General features: G+C 46.9%; 1 protein-coding gene across 4 annotated transcripts in view; it reads left to right on the top strand.

The window, feature by feature from the left end:
- SYT17 (synaptotagmin 17) overlaps positions 1–10,964 on the top strand; it is a 70,404-nt gene extending 59,440 nt beyond the window's left edge. For all 4 annotated transcript variants that reach the window (XM_072942086.1, XM_072942085.1, XM_072942088.1 and 1 more), the window contains exon 8: positions 9,540–10,964. In XM_072942086.1, coding sequence (XP_072798187.1) covers positions 9,540–9,736 — 197 coding nt within the window. In that variant the 3' untranslated portion in view covers positions 9,737–10,964. The remainder of the gene's footprint in view (positions 1–9,539) is intronic.
- The last annotated feature ends 6,488 nt before the right edge of the window (positions 10,965–17,452 follow it).

Below are 17,452 nucleotides of genomic sequence, written 5' to 3'. Positions count from 1 at the left end.
TTCTGTGTCATGATCTTGCATCTATATCTTGATTGTAGTGATAGTTACACATTTATATACAATGATCAAGATTCATCCAATTGTATACTTAAAATGGATGGATTTTATTCTATGTAAATAATTTTTTTTAAAATGAAAGAAGTGGATGTGGTTTTACTTTACAGTTCCCCCAATGACTCATGGTGTGGCTCACCTTTTCATGTGGAAGGAGAAAGGCATTTAAGGCAGGGGTATGCTCTGTGGTCAGTGGTCCAAAGGAGACTTGAACCTTTTGTTTGGTATTGTGGGTAGACAGATCATCAGGGTGTAAGACCCTCCAGTTCAGGCTCAGGACAGTGTTTCTGGCCATGTGTGGTCTGGTCATTGTGGTCATCAGGATAACCTGGCAGGACCCACTGGGAGCTCCTCCCCATTTCTCCTGCTCACTCCTGAGTCCCTGATGGTTCGCCAAGTCGCCTTCCTGCTGTAGGATCCAACAGCCCTGTGACCAGCCTTTGAGCTGAATGGTCACACAGACCTAGAAATTGATATTTCTGTGGTATAAAGAAGCAAGTAAAGGCTATAAAATGTAAAAGTAGGGCAATTGAGCTATTTGTGTGTTTCTTTGTTTTTTCAGTCCCAGCGTTTTATTAAGAAACCTTTTAAAAATGTTGAAAGAATTGTTCAGTCAACATCCAGATTCCCACCACCTAAGATTCTGCAGTGAACATTTTCTGCTTGCTTTATCACATGTCTGTCCATCTCTATTTATCTCTTGTTTCATTTTTTTCCCCATGCATTTCAAGGTCAGTTGTAGACATTAGTCTCGTTCATTTGTTTTTTAAAGTTGACTTTTTCTTGCAGTGTAACATACATAATAGAAAAGTGCATAGATCCTAAGGATAAAATTCATGAATTTCTGTAAAATGAACACACCCATGTGACTGGCACCCAGATTAAGAAACAGAACATTCCCAGAAATTCCCCTGTGCCCTTTTCAGTTACTGTTCCCTCCCTCAGGGTAACCGCTGTCTTTTGCCTCTTTTTGCCCTTTAGTTAAATGGAATCATACCACTTCTTTCACTCAACGTTACCCTTGTGAAATTTATTCATATAATTGTGCGTACTTACAGCTTTTCATCACGTTTTTATATAGTCTTTTTGTGTGTGAGTGTACAGTTTCTGTATCTGTTCTAAAAGTAGGGTGATACTTAAACAACTCTAGAACGTGCCAATTTGAGTCAGTGTCATTTCTTTCAAAGCACAGTTTGGGATGCTGCGTGTGCCAAAAGGGGTTAAGAGTGGGGACCCAGGAGGCCATCAGGGCCTGAGTTCAAGCCCCAGCTCTACCACTGTCAGGCTGGCTGGGTCCCAGCTGGGCCTCCGCCTGTCACGAGGATTTGACATCTTGTCTTGCACAAGAGACAAGTGCTGCGTTGACCCACACTGTAGGTTAAGGAAGAGAGACTGTTGGGGAATAGGGAAAAATTACATAGGACCAAGGTCTGATTCATTAGATCGGTCTTGGGGCCTGAGAATTTGCATTTCTAATAGGTTCCAGGTGCTGCTGAGGCTGCTGGTCTGGGGATCATACTTTGAGCATCACTGGCCCCAGATGGGTCAGGGACTGGCAAACCACCGCCCCTGGACCAAAGCTGGCCCACTCCTGTTTTCATAAATAAAGTTTTATTGGGACACAGCGAGAAGAAAAAAGTGATCTGCTTTCTCTACTCACATTTCTGACACCAACAATGTGTGGGCTTTTTTTTTTCCCCCCAGCTAATCCAATGGATATTTTGATTTGCTTCTAACACAGGTTATCTAACCTGACCACACATGAGAATTACCTGGAGAACAATTGGAAAAACACTGGCCTCCGGTCCCCCAACCCCAGGCCAAACAGAATCTCTGGCGGTGAAGCCCCAGCACTGGTATTTTTAAGTCTTCTGAGAGATTTTCATGTTCATGGTATTTCTCCTTTGTGTTCTCAATTATTTTAGAAGACCGAGGGTGTCTTGTAAAGCTTCAACCGGTGTCTCATAACTAGCTCTGAAGACAGTTTGCAGTGAACATTTTCTCCCAAAGCAATACCAGTGTCTCTGTAACAAATGTACAAAGATGATACTCACTCAGATGTGTGAGTTTGGGTTGTTCATGTAAAAACAAGCACATTACATTATAGTCACACTTTCAAATGCTTCCTCCTAGACGGTGGGATTCACACACAGATCTGAAAGGGAGTCTTCAACTGGTATGTCATTGCCGTACATGGCGGGCTCCACATGGCTCGGTTTCCACACAGAGGCATGAAGCAGTGGTCCAGATGTGGTCCCAAGGAATTTAAAAACAAATTTCAGTCTTGACTCCTGTCTCTTGCGAAGGGAGAAAGATATGGTTCATAAACCATAGCAACACTCTCGGAGGCCCCTTCCCCTGCTCCCCAGTTTCCTCTCACCCTGCATTTGTTCTGGAATTTCTTCTCTCTTGCATCCCAAGTCCCAAACCCTGTCTAGCTCAGGGAGGTGACTTCTCTCCCTCCCTCTCCCCTCCCAGCTCTTTTTCCCTGCAGATCTACAGAGCCTCTGAGTACTGGGGTCCCAGGTTTTTTTCACCCACATGACCCAAGCCTGCTTAGGCGTTTCTCCAGGTCCATCTTCAGGGAGGCAGGCCATGATGCCAGTGTGTGACCTCTGGGCCCAAGGAGATAATAATAGGACTCTCTTTATAAATAGAGTTGTGCGGAATAAACAATTTATTGTATCAGAAGTCCACAGAGCGGGGCTGGTTCATGATAAGCCAGTTAGGTGTTAATATTATGCTTTTCATATCAGTAGTCCCTAAACATAAGACGACTTCCGAGTCTGCTGCTCACCTGAAGAAGCAGGCATCCATTCAGATGTTGGAGGTGAACCTGACCCTGCTGGACCCCAGAGAGATGGTGTGAAGGCCTCCAACACGGCACCATCGTGAGCGGGTTTCAGGACTGTTCTGAGTCTTGGCACCTCTTGCCTTGATGTCCTGACTTGAGGACCTGTTGTGTCTGTTTCTACTCCAGGTCTTCTCTGCCTTGCGTCAGGGTCAGTTTGGAGGGGAGTGGGTGAGACTCCTTTCTGATGCGGGAGGAGGAGAAACGATGCTAAGCTTTTGTGTTTCAGTCCCTACTGTGCCCATGCTGGTGTGTGGCTTTGGGCGCTCAACCTCCTAACCCCTCTGCGCCTCTGATTCCATCTGCAAAATGAGGGTATAAATAGTACCACCCATAACAGGATGACGGTGTGGATTAAGTCAAAAAATGTATTTAAAGTGCCGAATAAAAAAAACCTCAGGATTCGGCATTGCTGATTTTTAATTATTGTAATACTGTTATCTGAGTTGTCACTGTGACTATTGGAAGGAAAAACATGGAGAAAAAGTTCTGTCCGAGGAGCTGCTGTGAATCACAAAATGAGCCAAGAAAGCGTGAAAAACATCACCCTTAAGTCATAGGTGAAACGTCTTAGAACTGAGGAAATTGCATAGTTGAAAGGGGCTTAAAACCTGCATAAACCCACCCCTTGTGTAAATGGGGAAATCGAGGCCCAGGGGAGGGAGATGATCTCCCTTGTTTGAAACAGCTTCTAGGTTTTAGAGAGAAGAAGAAGAAAGAGGTATTTGCAGGCAATTCATTCCGGGACCTGCCGTGGATGCCAAAATCTGTGGTCGCTCAAGTCCCTTAGATAAACTGGTGAGTCCAGTCGGCCCTCCATGTCCGCCGATGCAGGGGACCAACTGTAGTTTGAGGACGTTTTGCGAAAGTTGAAAAGAGGATGGGTACCAGCTTTGTGGGTGTGTCGGAGCTGGCCTTTGGGGAGGGGAGGTACAGGGATGTGTAGACTGCTTTGGGGCTTCTCCAAGGGCTGAGAGAACTCATGAACATCCTGATGAAGTGTGGGGATCCCTCCCAGGTGTGGAGTTCAGCAAAGTGTAGTGGAACAGCTAAGGTGGGTTTTGGTAACTTAGTGCATTTTTTTCAGAAATGGGGGAGCAGCTCGACCCCAGCACCCAAGAGGCGGGTTGCAGGGGACAGTGAGGAGGCGGGGTTCCCTGAGCTGGGGGCATCCCTGTTGGGGGGGCTGTCAGGCTTGAAGCTGCATGTGGGACATCCATCACCTTGTGAACCAAACCTGCAGAATGGGGAGCTGCCAAGTCTGCTCCCGTTGGTAAAGATCGAGATTACTTTTTCCTTTTAATCTGCAGTGTTCATCACACCCACACTCCAAGTCATCCAGCTTCCCTTCCAGAACCGTCTGCCTTGGCAAACTAAATTAGCAACCAAAAGAGTTTAGCTCTTGCAGGAAAGAACAGATTCATTTTTACAGCAAGTATCAATATGTGAAAGCCTCCACTTGCCCCTGGCTCAGTCAGGGCACCTGGATGTTGACTGGAGCAGTGAGAGATCTCCCTGCACCTCTGTGGGCCTCAGTCTCCCCAGCTGTACAATGGGCCAGTGACAGCACTGCCTTAGAGCAGTGGTTCTCAATGGAGGCAGCAGTGGGGTGGATTCTGTTTGGCAATATCTGGAGATACTCTGGGTGTCACAACTGAGAGAGGACTGCTGATGGCATCGAGTGGGCAGAGGCCAGAGGACATCCTGCAGTGTTCAGAGCAGCCCCCCAACACACAATGATCTGGCCCAAAATGTCAATAGTGCTGAGGGTGAGAAAGCCCACTCTGGAGGGTTGATATGAAGATTACGTGAGTTAATCCACACGATGTGTTTAGCCCTGGGTCATACACATAGTAGGTGCTTAATAAAGCAGTATCTGTCTCCATGCTCCTTCGAAGCCTGATCCTTGAGCCCATGGGTACCTCTCATCGCGCTTCTGCTTTGCCAGTCGTGTTTCCCTAACCTGAGTTGCCATGGTGATTGGCACCACAGGAACAGATGGATGTGTTGGCGATTCTGGAGAGATAAATTTTCAGAAAGTGGAATACACCAGGTGAGCCCATGCCCCGTCTGAGGATAGAGCTGGACTTTGATGACTCAACGGTCCACGCAAGGGGCGAGCCTCTGCGGCTGTAGCCATCAGGGGGCTTGAGGTCTGTCGAGTTTAGAGAGGGACCAGCGTGACAAGTCGCAGAGCACGTTCTGGGCACCGTGGGGGCTCGACTCTCACCCCTGGGGGAGGGCGCTAGAGGGGTTTTGGGGAGTACATTTTCTACTTGCTGAACACTTTCCCTTTAAGCTTTATAAAAGGCTTTACCCTTTTAACTGTTTGCTAGGAAACTGTGTGTACTTCTTTTGACCCATTAATCAGGACATTAAATTTTCTTACTGATTCAGAATCATAATGAGGCAAATAAATGATCACACAGTGAATATCCCCGGGGCTGTTTGAAGGAGAAAAGGACTGCTGGCCCCGTTCTCCTGGACTTGTTTAAGTTCTGGTATCTGTCGGTAGTCGCAATCCACGACATTAACTCTCTCCGGATGGGGAAACCAGATGACCAAGCTTATCTGAATTATGTCTAAATCCAAATCCATATAGAATAAATAGGATCTAAGAGAAAACGTGAGGCTCCCTCGTCGTGGGTTTTGTGCACGGACTTTGGGACAGGTGTGCCTTTTGGCCGCTGTCCGGATTGTACAGGTTGTTAGGGAGTTCCCGCCAGGCGATGAGGATAAATTGGAGAATGTACACTGTCCAGGTTTATACTAACGACTGCAGTAAAAGGAGCACCCCCGTCCCGGCCAGTGGGGATCTCAGGGGTGCCTTACAATAAAAATTCTAAATGTTATTGTTTCTAAAGAAGAGAAACATAGAAATCTAGTTACGAGGAATTTGCTTTCTTTACCGGTTTTCTGCCACAAATATTTCAAGTTTTATCACCAGCTCGCTCAGTGACTTGCTCCCTTACCTGTGCAGTGGAGAGGGCGGGGTGTCTGGCCTCCTGTCTCTGAGCCCTGACATCACACTTTCTAGAGTTTACAGTGATGGCACCTCCTGACAGTCTCCCAGGCGACTTTTATAATAGAAGTCCTTAGTTATAATTTGCATTTTAGACATTTGGTCTTTAAAAGACTGTTAAGATTGCCATAACTTTACCAAGTGATTTTCAAGTCCCGGAGCCTGCCAGTTCCCTCAGATGGCCATAGCAGCAACTGCTTCCTGTCGGAAAGGCTGAATCACTTAGGAGGGACCACCTTGCAAGTACCGAATGATTCACCAAACTGCAGTACTTAGCGCATTGGGACCGGGAGCGTGGGAGACCAGACTCCTGCTCATCCTCCTTCCCCTCCTGGTGATTTAGACGTGGATTCTCTAATAGTGACTTATTTTTTCCTTTGTTTTCTTTCCAAAATAATAGGTACTTGTTGTAAGAAGTTCATAATAAGTAGCGAACGTGAGAAGTTCTATTTCCCCTCTCTAGAGAGAGCTACTCTCTGTCAGTGTGGTGAACATTCTTCCACGTGGCGTTTCCTATTCTATATATTAACATTTTTCAAGCAAAAAGAGATTGTGTTTACATATGCTGTTTTGCAACTTCATTTTGTCTCCTAGCAATGTATCCTGGAGACTTTTCCATTCTGTATATATAGGTCTGTCCCATTTTTAACCACGGTGCTGGTTTCCATGGTGGTGTTACATCAGAAATTATTTAATGAGTCCCCTCTAGTCTTAGTCAGGGTGCCTCCCAAAGCCGATGCTGAGACAATGGCTTGGGTGCAGGCTACGAGGAAAGTGACCCAGGAAACACTGATAGGAGACCGCGGAAGTGAGACCGAAAGGGAGGCAGGCTGATCGAGGATGTCTGATGAGTGTTTGATGAGCCCCAGGACCTCCATCAGGTTCAGTGACTCTCTAGAGGGACTCACAGAACTCAGAAAAGTCGTTAGACTCATGGTTTACAGTTCATGGTAGCAGAAGGATACAGACTCAAATCAGCAAAGGGAAGAGACGCAAAGAGCAGGGTCCAGGAGAGACCAGGTGCGAGTTTCCGGTGTGGACAGCGCTTAATTTTCCCAGTAATGACACGTGGCCACACTCTCAGAGGATCTCCAACCAGGGAGGCTCACTCCAGCCTTGGTGTCTGGGATTTTGATTAAGGGCCAGTCATACAGGCCTGTCCGAGTGTCCGAGTGGCTGACCCCAGTCTCCAGCCTTTTCAGAGGTCGGGTTGCTATTGAGTGGCCCAGGGCCCCACTGTAAGTCACACTGTCAGCACACACCGGCGTGTCCCAGGCAGAGAGCTGTGGGTGCTCCTGGCAGGATGCTAGCAAGAAAAGCTGCGGGTGGCCTCCAGGGTGGGCTGAGGGGGTGGGCAGGCTACCAACAGCCTCAGCCACACTTCCTCATGAAGCATTTTTTATTATTTCCATTTTTCTTTCTCACAAAGGATGTTCTGGAGCAGGGGTTGTCAAACTTCTTTGGAAAGGGCCAAATAGTAAATATTTTCAGCTCTGCTGGCCACAGTTGCTCTTGCAGCTACTCAGCTCTGCTGCTGTAGCACAGAAGCAGCTGCAGGCATTATGTAAACAAACAGGTTTGGCTGGGTTCCAATAAAACTTTATTTATAAAAAGTAGGTACAGGTCAGATTTGGCTTGGAGGCCTTAGTTGGCCAACCCTTGCTACCGAGGATATTCTTGTATGTGTGCTTGTGTCCATTTGTGCAGATCATTCTATAGGACAGTTTCCTAGAAGAAGAATTGCTAGATCGTGAGTTATGACACCCTTAATTTGAGTATATATTGTGAACTTCCCTCAAAAGTTGAACCTACTTCTCTTTCACCAACAATGCATGAGAATGCTTGAAATTTCCTTTCTTAGAACCACTTTCTAAGAAAGCAAGACCTATACTCATTTACTGTGATGTTTCTGCATTTCCATTCCTGAGCTTTGGAGAGGCAGAGGGAGATAGAACATTTTGCTCCCCCAGGGAAGAAAGCCAAGTGGTCTGAAATGGTCTTCTAATGTCTTGCTTTAGATTCGAGGCCCACAGGGAAGGGGACTCTGGTAACTTGTTTTCATTTGGTGAAAATTAAACCTCACATTGCCCACTAGGTGTGGTTCAATAGTCTTGAATGTTAGCTATTCAAAAAAGGGTTTTTTTCAGATGCATCAGAGAACTTCTTAGCAACTTCCTTTATTAAGCAAAGATTTCATTCCTAATTTTTCTCTTCTGTAAGGGATTTTCATGTTAATAAGGCCTACCTACTACGCACAGTGAACACTTTACCAAATGTACAAAAAATATACATGGTCCAATTTTTGTTCACAGAGCTGACAGGTATGGGACATTCTTGATCGAGATGGCACAGCAATTCACCTAGCCTGGTTCACTCTAGGTCTTTTTGGGTTTAAGACAATGGATGGGGGATTTGTTTTTGTTTTTTCCACTTCTCTTTTTTTCCCTTGTTTTTATCATTTGGAATTCTTGATGTGAAGCCCACAGGGGAGAACAGAGACTTGTTGGCGTTTGGCTTTGTTTGGGGCTGAGCATTTTAGCTGGTTTATTTGATAATCGGCACCGCTCCTGGGATCCAGCCCGCCTGTGCTCTGCTCACGCTGGGTGAATCTGTGATAGTTCCTATTCTGCAGCCCTTCATTTATAACACAGACACAGCCTGCTTTCCCATTAGCGAGGTGGCCTGCCTGGACTACCCACACACAGATAAGGAGTTAGGCAGAACTTGGCTGGGAAGATAAATCAGGCTATCTCATTAGGCTTGAAAGACACAAATTAAGCTTGCATTGGAATGAACAGCCTTCCAAAGAGACACGCAGTGCGACAAGGGGAGAGGAAATTGCCGTAGCCCCTGTTGCCTGGAACAGAGGAAACGTGAGGTCTCTTTTATAAAAGATTAACAGAAATTGAGGATCAAAAGAGCAGCGTAACATTTATCAAGCACTTACCGAGTGCTTGGCACTGTGTGCTGAAACCTTTTCACACACTGTCTCACCGAAACCTCGCAGCGACTTGTGAGGTACAGTACTGTTAAGGTTCCTATGTAACCAAGGAGGAAACTGAGGGTCAGAGGGGCTCCTTTGCTTGTGTCAGGGACAGAGCCAGGATTCATCCAGGATGTCTGGCCCACAGCTTAACCTGGTGGTTCTCATCTGGGATGAACTGACCCCCCAGGGATACTGGGCCGTTTGGAGACTTTGGGGTTGAGACAGCTGGGGAGGGGGCTGTCTGCCTGAGATGCTGCTGGACATCCCACAGTGCACAGGACACCCCGCAGATTATCCAGTCCCCAGTGTCAACAGTGCTGGGCTTTTGAACCGTTGGTTTAACCATTCAGCTGGACTCCAGTGATGGCTGGTGGTTCCACTAGGACTGTCCCGTTGTAGTGCTGAGGGCAGTGTGTGGTGAGGCTGCAGGACATGGGTTAAAAATTGCAGTGGAGGGACTCATGGGAGGGTGGTGAAGCCATCGGGGAATTCTCATCATTAAAAGAAGGAGCGTCCTAAAAGCGAGGACCCTGCGTCTACAGTCGAGGAGCGTGGAGACTAACGCCCTGCTTCCTGTTCTGTTCCCCTCCTTCCCCTCGCCCCCCAACCCCACAAACCATCCCTAGTGTTCGGCCACAACATGAAGAGCAGCAACGACTTCATTGGAAGGATCGTCATCGGCCAGTACTCGTCCGGCCCCTCCGAATCCAACCACTGGCGGCGGATGCTCAACGCACACCGCACGGCCGTGGAGCAGTGGCACAGCCTGCGGTCCCGGGCCGAGTGCGACCGCGTGTCCCCTGCCTCGCTGGAGGTGACCTGAGGGCGCAAGGACCGCAGCTTTCGTTTGTGAAAAAAGGAAGAAAACTTAGGACAAAGAATATGCCATATACCTGCACATCCACACCTGCACACACACTCACCACCACACACACACACACCACACACACACGCACACCACCACCACCACCACCATCACCACCACCACCTCTCAGGACTGAGAGGAAGCTGACTATTGATCACAGACTGGCCGCGCTCCAGGAGGGAGGCCTGAGAACTTTCCAGAAGCCCGTCCACATGTCACGAGCTGAGTGGGCTCTGCTGTGAGACTCATCGGCTGCACTTGCTCTTGTTGATACCTGCCCCCCCCCAAATGCACTTCCAGCCCTCAGGCCAGAGAAGGGCCTCCCCAAGGGGGCCAACTCTACGGAGACGAAGTTTGCCAACAGTCCAGCCAGAGTTGGGAGGCCTGACCCTCACGCCCAAAACGCACACCCACCGGGTGACTTCTTAGTGGGCTGCTAGTCCCTGGGGTTCTTCAGACCTGGTTCTTCAGACCTTTCCCCCAAAGTGTAAGTATTCTGTCTTCTCTTTAGTGGACATGATGAATAGATTAGACTATTTGGAGAAACCAAATGGCAACAAAAAATATTCCAGTGTAAGAACCCTCTCCTGGCTTAACTGAATTCGTCCTTGTGTTAGCTTCTTCCTGGGGACTCCCTGTGGGTGTGTATGTGAGTGTTCTCATACGTGTGCCCTCACAAGTGAACACAGGTGTGCACCTGTGTGTCCCGTTGGAGAGCCAGGCACTGGGCCAGGACCTCAGCCCTGAGCACCTCTTCTCTCTGCCTCTCCTGTCAGTGAAGTTTCACCCTGTGTCCTCCTGTCTGTCAAGCCCCCACCTTCAGTAACAGTAGAGAGTGTGTATGTCAAGTAAATAGAATATGATAGAGCAGAAGTAACATTTTTTGACTGAATCATGGTGATTGTGACACCTGCAAAGGACAGCTACATGGAGTAAAATGGCCACCACGCCCACGGCATCTCCATCCAAGATGATCTCCTTCCTCATCACACTCTGAGGATCCCTGTGTTTGTGTGTGAAACAAAGTCATTAATCTTGTGCAAAGGAGTTAGTGTAGTTAGAGTAGACTCTCTCTCTCTCTCCCCCTCTCTCTGTTGGATGCTTCTGTATCTTTTCCCACAGCAGATTGTCTGGTATAATGGGGAGCTATTTACTGAAATTAAAGATTATTTATTTGTGCCATGCATTTGAGTTTTCTTTTTCTTCATAAACACGAGCATTGAGGGTAGGAGGATGTTTCAGTTAGTACCACTGTGTAACAAACAATCCCTCCTGACAAACTTGAAGCACTGGTATTTTTTTTTCACTTTTCAGTTTTATTAGGTAGAATTGTTACCATCTGACTGCACATATACAATATACTGCATGCAATTACATATATGCAATATACTGCACATATTATTTTTAGTTTATGTATTTGTACTGATCATTATTTCTAAGAACAGTTTAGAGCTTTAGCTTTTTAAACTTGCATATTTCTCAAAGGAATAAAGCCAGCCACAAAATAAAAATCAAGAGAATGCAGTAATCCAATCATAAAGGACAGTCAAATGGAAGCACTGGTGTTTTATATGCTCACAGATTTTGTGGGTCAGAAATTCAGACCAAGCACAGGGATGGACCTCAGCTGGAAGACTCGAAGGCCATGATGGGTATAAGCAGCCAGTCACACTGGACATTGTTGGTGAAGTTAGTGTGTGGCCTGGGAATGAAGAACAGTTGAAATATTGAAGTATATTAATCTGAAGACTAGAGAACCCGTGTAAAGAGAAGACAAGGATTTATGTTAGATTTCTTCAGTTGCAAGTAACAGAAAATTAATGCAAACTAGTTTAAGTAACAACAACCAAAAGCCTTGGCTTCAGGCATAGCTGGATCCAGGGGCTCAAATGAGATCATCAGGGCTTTGGTTATCCCTCTGTCTCCTGGACTGGCACTCCCCATTCAATGAGCAGCATGGTTACCAGCAGCTGAATAGCCCCAATTCCCAGCTTAAATTGTCACTTCCTGATTTTCCAAGACAAAAATAACAGCTCCTTCCTGTCCTCCCCACAAAAGGCTTATATTTCTATCTAACTCTTGTAATAACAACTACCAGTTATTGAGGCCTTACTGTGTGCTAAGCCCAATACATGCGCGATCTCGTCCAATTCTCACAACCACCTTTTGACAAAGGAGCTATTATTATCCCCATTTTCCAGATGAGAAAAGTAAGGCTTTTTTTCTATAAAACCATCCACTTGTTCAGGGAAGGGGCTGTGGCTACTTAGCTTTTCACTGGCCACGCCCAATAGAAAGAGCTTGACCCAGGCGAACTACCCATGAGCTGAGATGGCCTCTTCCCTTCTGGCCACACTGGGCACCGCAGGGTCCCCTCCTGCATCCCTCTGGTGCCTCTCGCTCTGGAGTGGAGGTGGCATGAAGGTCCGAGACTGGAAGGCAGGGAGGTTGGGTTAGGTTATGATTCTAAGGAGTGAATAGGAGACAATTTTCCTTCTCTATAAAGTGGCTTCCTCACCACGATTGTACAGAGGAAGACAAATGTATGAAAGAACAAACAGAATGAGGGGAGACATGTGCATGACCAGCATTCAGGACTAGAGATGAGGTCATACAGTGATTGGGGTCAGGGGCTTTGGGGCCCAGGAAGCCATGGTTCGAATCCCGGGCCCACCACTCCCTAACTGTACCCTGGCTCAAGCCACAGAGCTTCTCTTAGCCTCAATTTCCCCATTATCTATTATTATTATTATCATTATCATTATCATTATCATCATCGTGATGTCCTGGGGATAAGGGGAACAAGATAGCTGTTCTAACATAAGGTCCATTAAGCATATCTTAATATAGTATTTAAGTAAATGGTCTCATTTCTACATAATTATTGCACTGAACTTTTTTTTTTAACTTTTTTTATTGAATCATAGTCATTTTACAATGTTGTGTCAAATTTGAACTGTCTTTTTTTTTTTTAAGGTGTTTTAATAAGCTCAGGTAATCCAAGACCCCTTGAAGGACAGTCAGTTACAATGTGTCAATTTCTGGTGCACAGCACAGTGTCCCAGTCATGCATATACACACATATATTTGTTTCCATATTCTTTCTTATTAAAGGTTATTACAAGATATTGGACATAGTTCCCTGTCCTCATTATCTTAGAAGCAGATGTTAAGGGGAGGGCTGGGGTGCAGATGGTTTTTTGGGGCGGTGGCCCCGGGAAGCATAAAGGACAGGAAAGTCAAGGGACAGAAAAAGGCAGCCTGAGGCTGCTGTGACTCTCTGGGCTCAGCCACGCTGAGGACACACAGAGAACACACTTGAGAATGACCATTACGGGGAAGCTGGGCTCTCTAACCGCTCCCCCTGGTCTTCAGGGCCTGAGGGCTGCCCCTGGAGACACTGAGCATCCAGCACTTCAGGACTGTCCGGAGTGGGCTGAGCAAGCGTGGGTAGCACTGAGAATCGTGGGCAGAGGACGAGGTGCGTGTGCTCCATCTGGGGGGCCATCTTGGCGCTTGGCCTGGCTCCCCGGCAACCTTGGGGGAACTCGGGGGGGCTAAGGGCCGCCAGGCAGGGCATCCCTAGCATCTGTGCCCCTCCTTTGCAGTGATAAGAGGGCTGACTGAGCACCATATTAAGGGCTGAGCATCTCATTTAGTCTGCATGCACCAACCCGTGAGGAAGCCAAGGTTTCACGAGGTGACATGAGCAGGAGAGCCAGAACACCAGCCTGCGCCCAGCTGAGCCTGGTGTGGGCTGAATCTGGTCTCCCCCAAATTTACGTCTGAAAGCCTTAACCCAGCGCCTCAGCATGTGACTATGTGGAGACATGGTCCTTAGAAATAATTAAGGTTAAATGAAGTCATTAGGGGCACCCTAATCCGATAAGGCTGGTCCTTATAAAAGGGGAAATGAGGGCACAGAGACAGACGTGCACAGAGGGAACCCGAAAGCCCAGGAGAGAGGCGTGCAGACCCAGGCCACGGAGGGATCCTTCCCTCACAGCCCTCGGAAGGAGCCAACTCGGCCAACACCTCGATTTCGGGCTCCCCGCCTCCAGAACTGGGAGGTAATGAAGCTGTCACTAAGCCCCCAGGCTGTGGTCCTTGCTTACAGCAGCCCTCACACGCTTACTCAGAGCTGGTGTGGCTGACGGCTCTGCTGGGCTGTCTCATCTGAAAGCAGGATGACAGTTCTTACCCTGCGTATGGTCGTAGGTGATGTGAGGATTCGCTGGGCTACTGCCTGCAAAATCTTAACACACAGCACTTGATAGTTATTCCTACTGGGCACACATCAGGCCATGATTGCTGGCTGACGAGAGGGAGTAGCAGATGCACAGATGTCAGAGCCGTCCCCGTGTCCAAGGATAGCTTGTCAGGAGGTGAGGGAAATACATTGAAAGGTGGAGGAATGACTTGGTTTCTATAGAAACCTGGGCCCCCAGGTGCCCTGTGTGGGCTACCTACCCAGCTTAATTAGCATCCTCCACCTCCTCAACTAGGAAGTGGATAAGGAGATGCACGGACCACCTACACACCCTCTTTGAGATGCAGGGACCTGAGTTCAAAGGAAGGAGGTTGGGTAGCAGCCTTGGTGTAAAGTTTTCAATCTGCATCTATTTTCCCAGGGCCCCTCCTGTGTCCTCTTATCCCGGGGACTCCAGAACCCTTCAGGACTCCAGTCCACCCCCTGGGACTTGACAAAGACTATGACCTCTGCCCAGCCCTGCACAGATGTGACAGGTCCCAGGGCGCCAGGAAGAGCTATTTTGGGCACTGATATTTCACTCTCAGAAAGCTGGGAATCACTGCAGGGAATCAGGAAGAATTCCTTTCTCTTCTGGGTGGCCTGCCTTCCACTGCCAGTGGGATGCCTTTCCTTTTATCATATTCTAAAATACCATTTAAAAATAATTCAGGAATGAGCACCACTAAATAAAAATTTAAAACTTATGCCTAGAAGAAAGACTGGAAGATATTGCCCTAAAGGTTGCAGGGGTTATCTTTTGGGAAATTGTTTTGCTACTCAATTTTACAACTTCCTATTCAGCATTTTTGAAGGTTCCATAGTGATCTAAGGGTTGTTAATATATGTTGACCCCTTATGTGTCAGGCACTGTTTTGTATGAGGGAATTATTGATTTGTTCCCATTTTTCAGATGAGGAAACTGAGGCTAAGAGGAATTAAATAATCAGAGGGATTAAAATTCTGGCAGCGAGTCTGGAATTTGAACATGGATGTGTTTGAATTGAAAGGCATGAAATGAATTAGCCTCTACTGTCCCTTTGATAATGGTGGTGAGAGGCAGGGAACTTTGTTTTACTTACTGGTAAGTAAATGACAATTTTTAAAAAAGCTAAGAAACTAAAGGAGATGATAAGTAGATAGACAGATGGGCAGATGATAGGTGTGAATGTGTGTACATGGAGGCAAGAAGGTAAAATCTTTAAGAAAGCCAGAAAATATACACAGGATAGTGTTACAAAGAGATCTCTAATGCCTCCAATGACAGCAAAGACCATATCTGTTAGGTGAATACACTGTCTACTTTCTGGCCAGTAAACCTGAGGGCTAGAGCAAGGTATGGCAAACTAGGGCACATAGGCCAAATCCAGCCCACTGCTTGTTTTTGTAAATAAAGTTTTATTGGAAGCCAGCCAGGCCCATTCTTGAAGTCTTTGGCAGAGTTGAGTAGTTATGACAGAAACCACGTGGACTGCAAAGTCTAAAATTCTTATTATCTGGCTCTTTACAGAAAAAAATTAAGTTGCCGTTATGTGGGATGAGGAAGGGTAGAGATCTAAGGTACAGCATGGTGATTATAGTTAATAATAGTGCACTGAATGCTGGACATTTGCTAAGATAGTGGACAGCAGGTGCTCTTAGCACACAAGAAAGGTGACCCTGTGAGGAGATAGTATGTTGATTAGTTTGACTATAGTGTCATTGTGATATATATATATATATATATAAAATCATCATGTTGTACCCCTTAAATACATAAAATTTTTCTTTAAAAATAGCATTTAAAAAAAAGTTTGCCTACCCCTGTCTAGAGCAACACTTCATGATATTAATGTACGTATGTCCCCCTGAAGAATCTAGTCAAAATGCAGATTCTGATTCGGCGGATCTGGGAGGGGCCTGAGATGCTGCCTTTCTAACGAGCTCCCGAGGAGATGCTGATGCTCCGGGTCCACGGACCACACACCTGGGACTGAGCGTGTAACAAATATATCATATGTTTTCATCCAGAAAGGGGAATGAACCAACTGAGCAAAACCTCCAGCCACCACATATTACACTCGCAACACAGATCATTTGGGATGTTTATTTGTCAAATCAAAGGATCCTCCATCTTCCAAAAAGCTTTCCAGTGGCCTGTGTCTGACAACCTCCTTCTCCAGCTGGTACGTTCACCCAGAGGGTGTTTGATTTCCATGACAGCAGGCGCCTCCAAAGGAGCGCCAGTGTATCAGATGATGGGGAGTGGGGAGAAAGCCTCCAAACTTTCTTCCATATTTATATTTTGTATCAACTTTTTAAAAAAGTCAATTTGGGGGAGGGCTGTCTTATAACACATTACATATTAGTACAGTAAGTTATGCGTGCACATCACTTATATAATAAACGTATGTCATTCATAACTAAATGTGCGTGCACTGGGGGGGGGCACCAGCAGAAAGCTTTGAGACAAGGGGTAGACAGTAGGCGTGCTGCAGGCTGAAACTGGGCCTGGGCTGTGCTCGTAGCCTGAGTCAGGCATTGGCAGCCTTTCAGCCCCAAGCAGGCAGGCAAAGCCCGCTGTGTGGGCACGAGTTAAGTCACTCCGCGAAGGCACGGCACCGGCTGTTCCAGAGAGAAAGCGAGTGACTGGGACACGTTCAAGCCCGGTGAATGCCAGCCACACAAAGTGTCAGGGCACCTGGCTGAGCATTTGGGGAAAGGAAGTGGAAAGTGTGCAGGGAAAGCCAGGAAAAGGCTTGCACTGGATCGTTGATCATCACAGCAAAATTTGCCATCATGTATTAAACACCTACTACTTGCCAGCTTCTATGCTGTCAGGGACAAATTATTACATTTCATCTTTGTGAGTAGGTACTGTCGTTAGCCCCTATTTTATGGAGGAGGACCCTGAGGCTCAGAGAGGCAGAGTGACTTGTTTGAGGATACATGAACTGGGGAGAGAAGACTCCGATTTTTAGAGATTCATTCATAAATACAATGAGAGTCCAATGAAACACCTATGGAATTTAAATCATTTATTTGAAGTCTGAACAAACCGCATGCTAGAACTGTACACTAATGATAACGTTTGCTTCTCTGTGTTGGGCGCTTACTCTGTGTCGAGAACCTTCAACCGGCACCTCATTTAATCTCCAAGAGACTCCGGAGGAGGAGGAGGCGACCGACCTGCCCTTCCTCCTCTGCTGCGGGGAATCCAGGACGCTCAGAGCCAGGCGGACCGGGTGGGGACAGGCTGAGCCGCAGCGCACAGGCCCCGCCTCAAGGGGGCGCCCTTTCTCAGCTCCACACAATTGTTCCCATGTTCAAACGAGGCCTTCGTCTCGTCAGATCTTCAGACTGTCAACAGAAGGCAGAAATCTGGACTTACACTTAAAATCTCCTGCTTCTATACCCTGACGACAAGGTTTTAGAAATTTTAAAAC

The sequence above is a fragment of the Vicugna pacos genome, chromosome 18 (genome assembly GCF_048564905.1).
Source record: "Vicugna pacos chromosome 18, VicPac4, whole genome shotgun sequence".
NCBI lineage: Eukaryota > Metazoa > Chordata > Mammalia > Artiodactyla > Camelidae > Vicugna > Vicugna pacos.
Note: the sequence above shows the minus strand (reverse complement) of the source record. Positions and strands in the feature narration are given on the sequence as shown.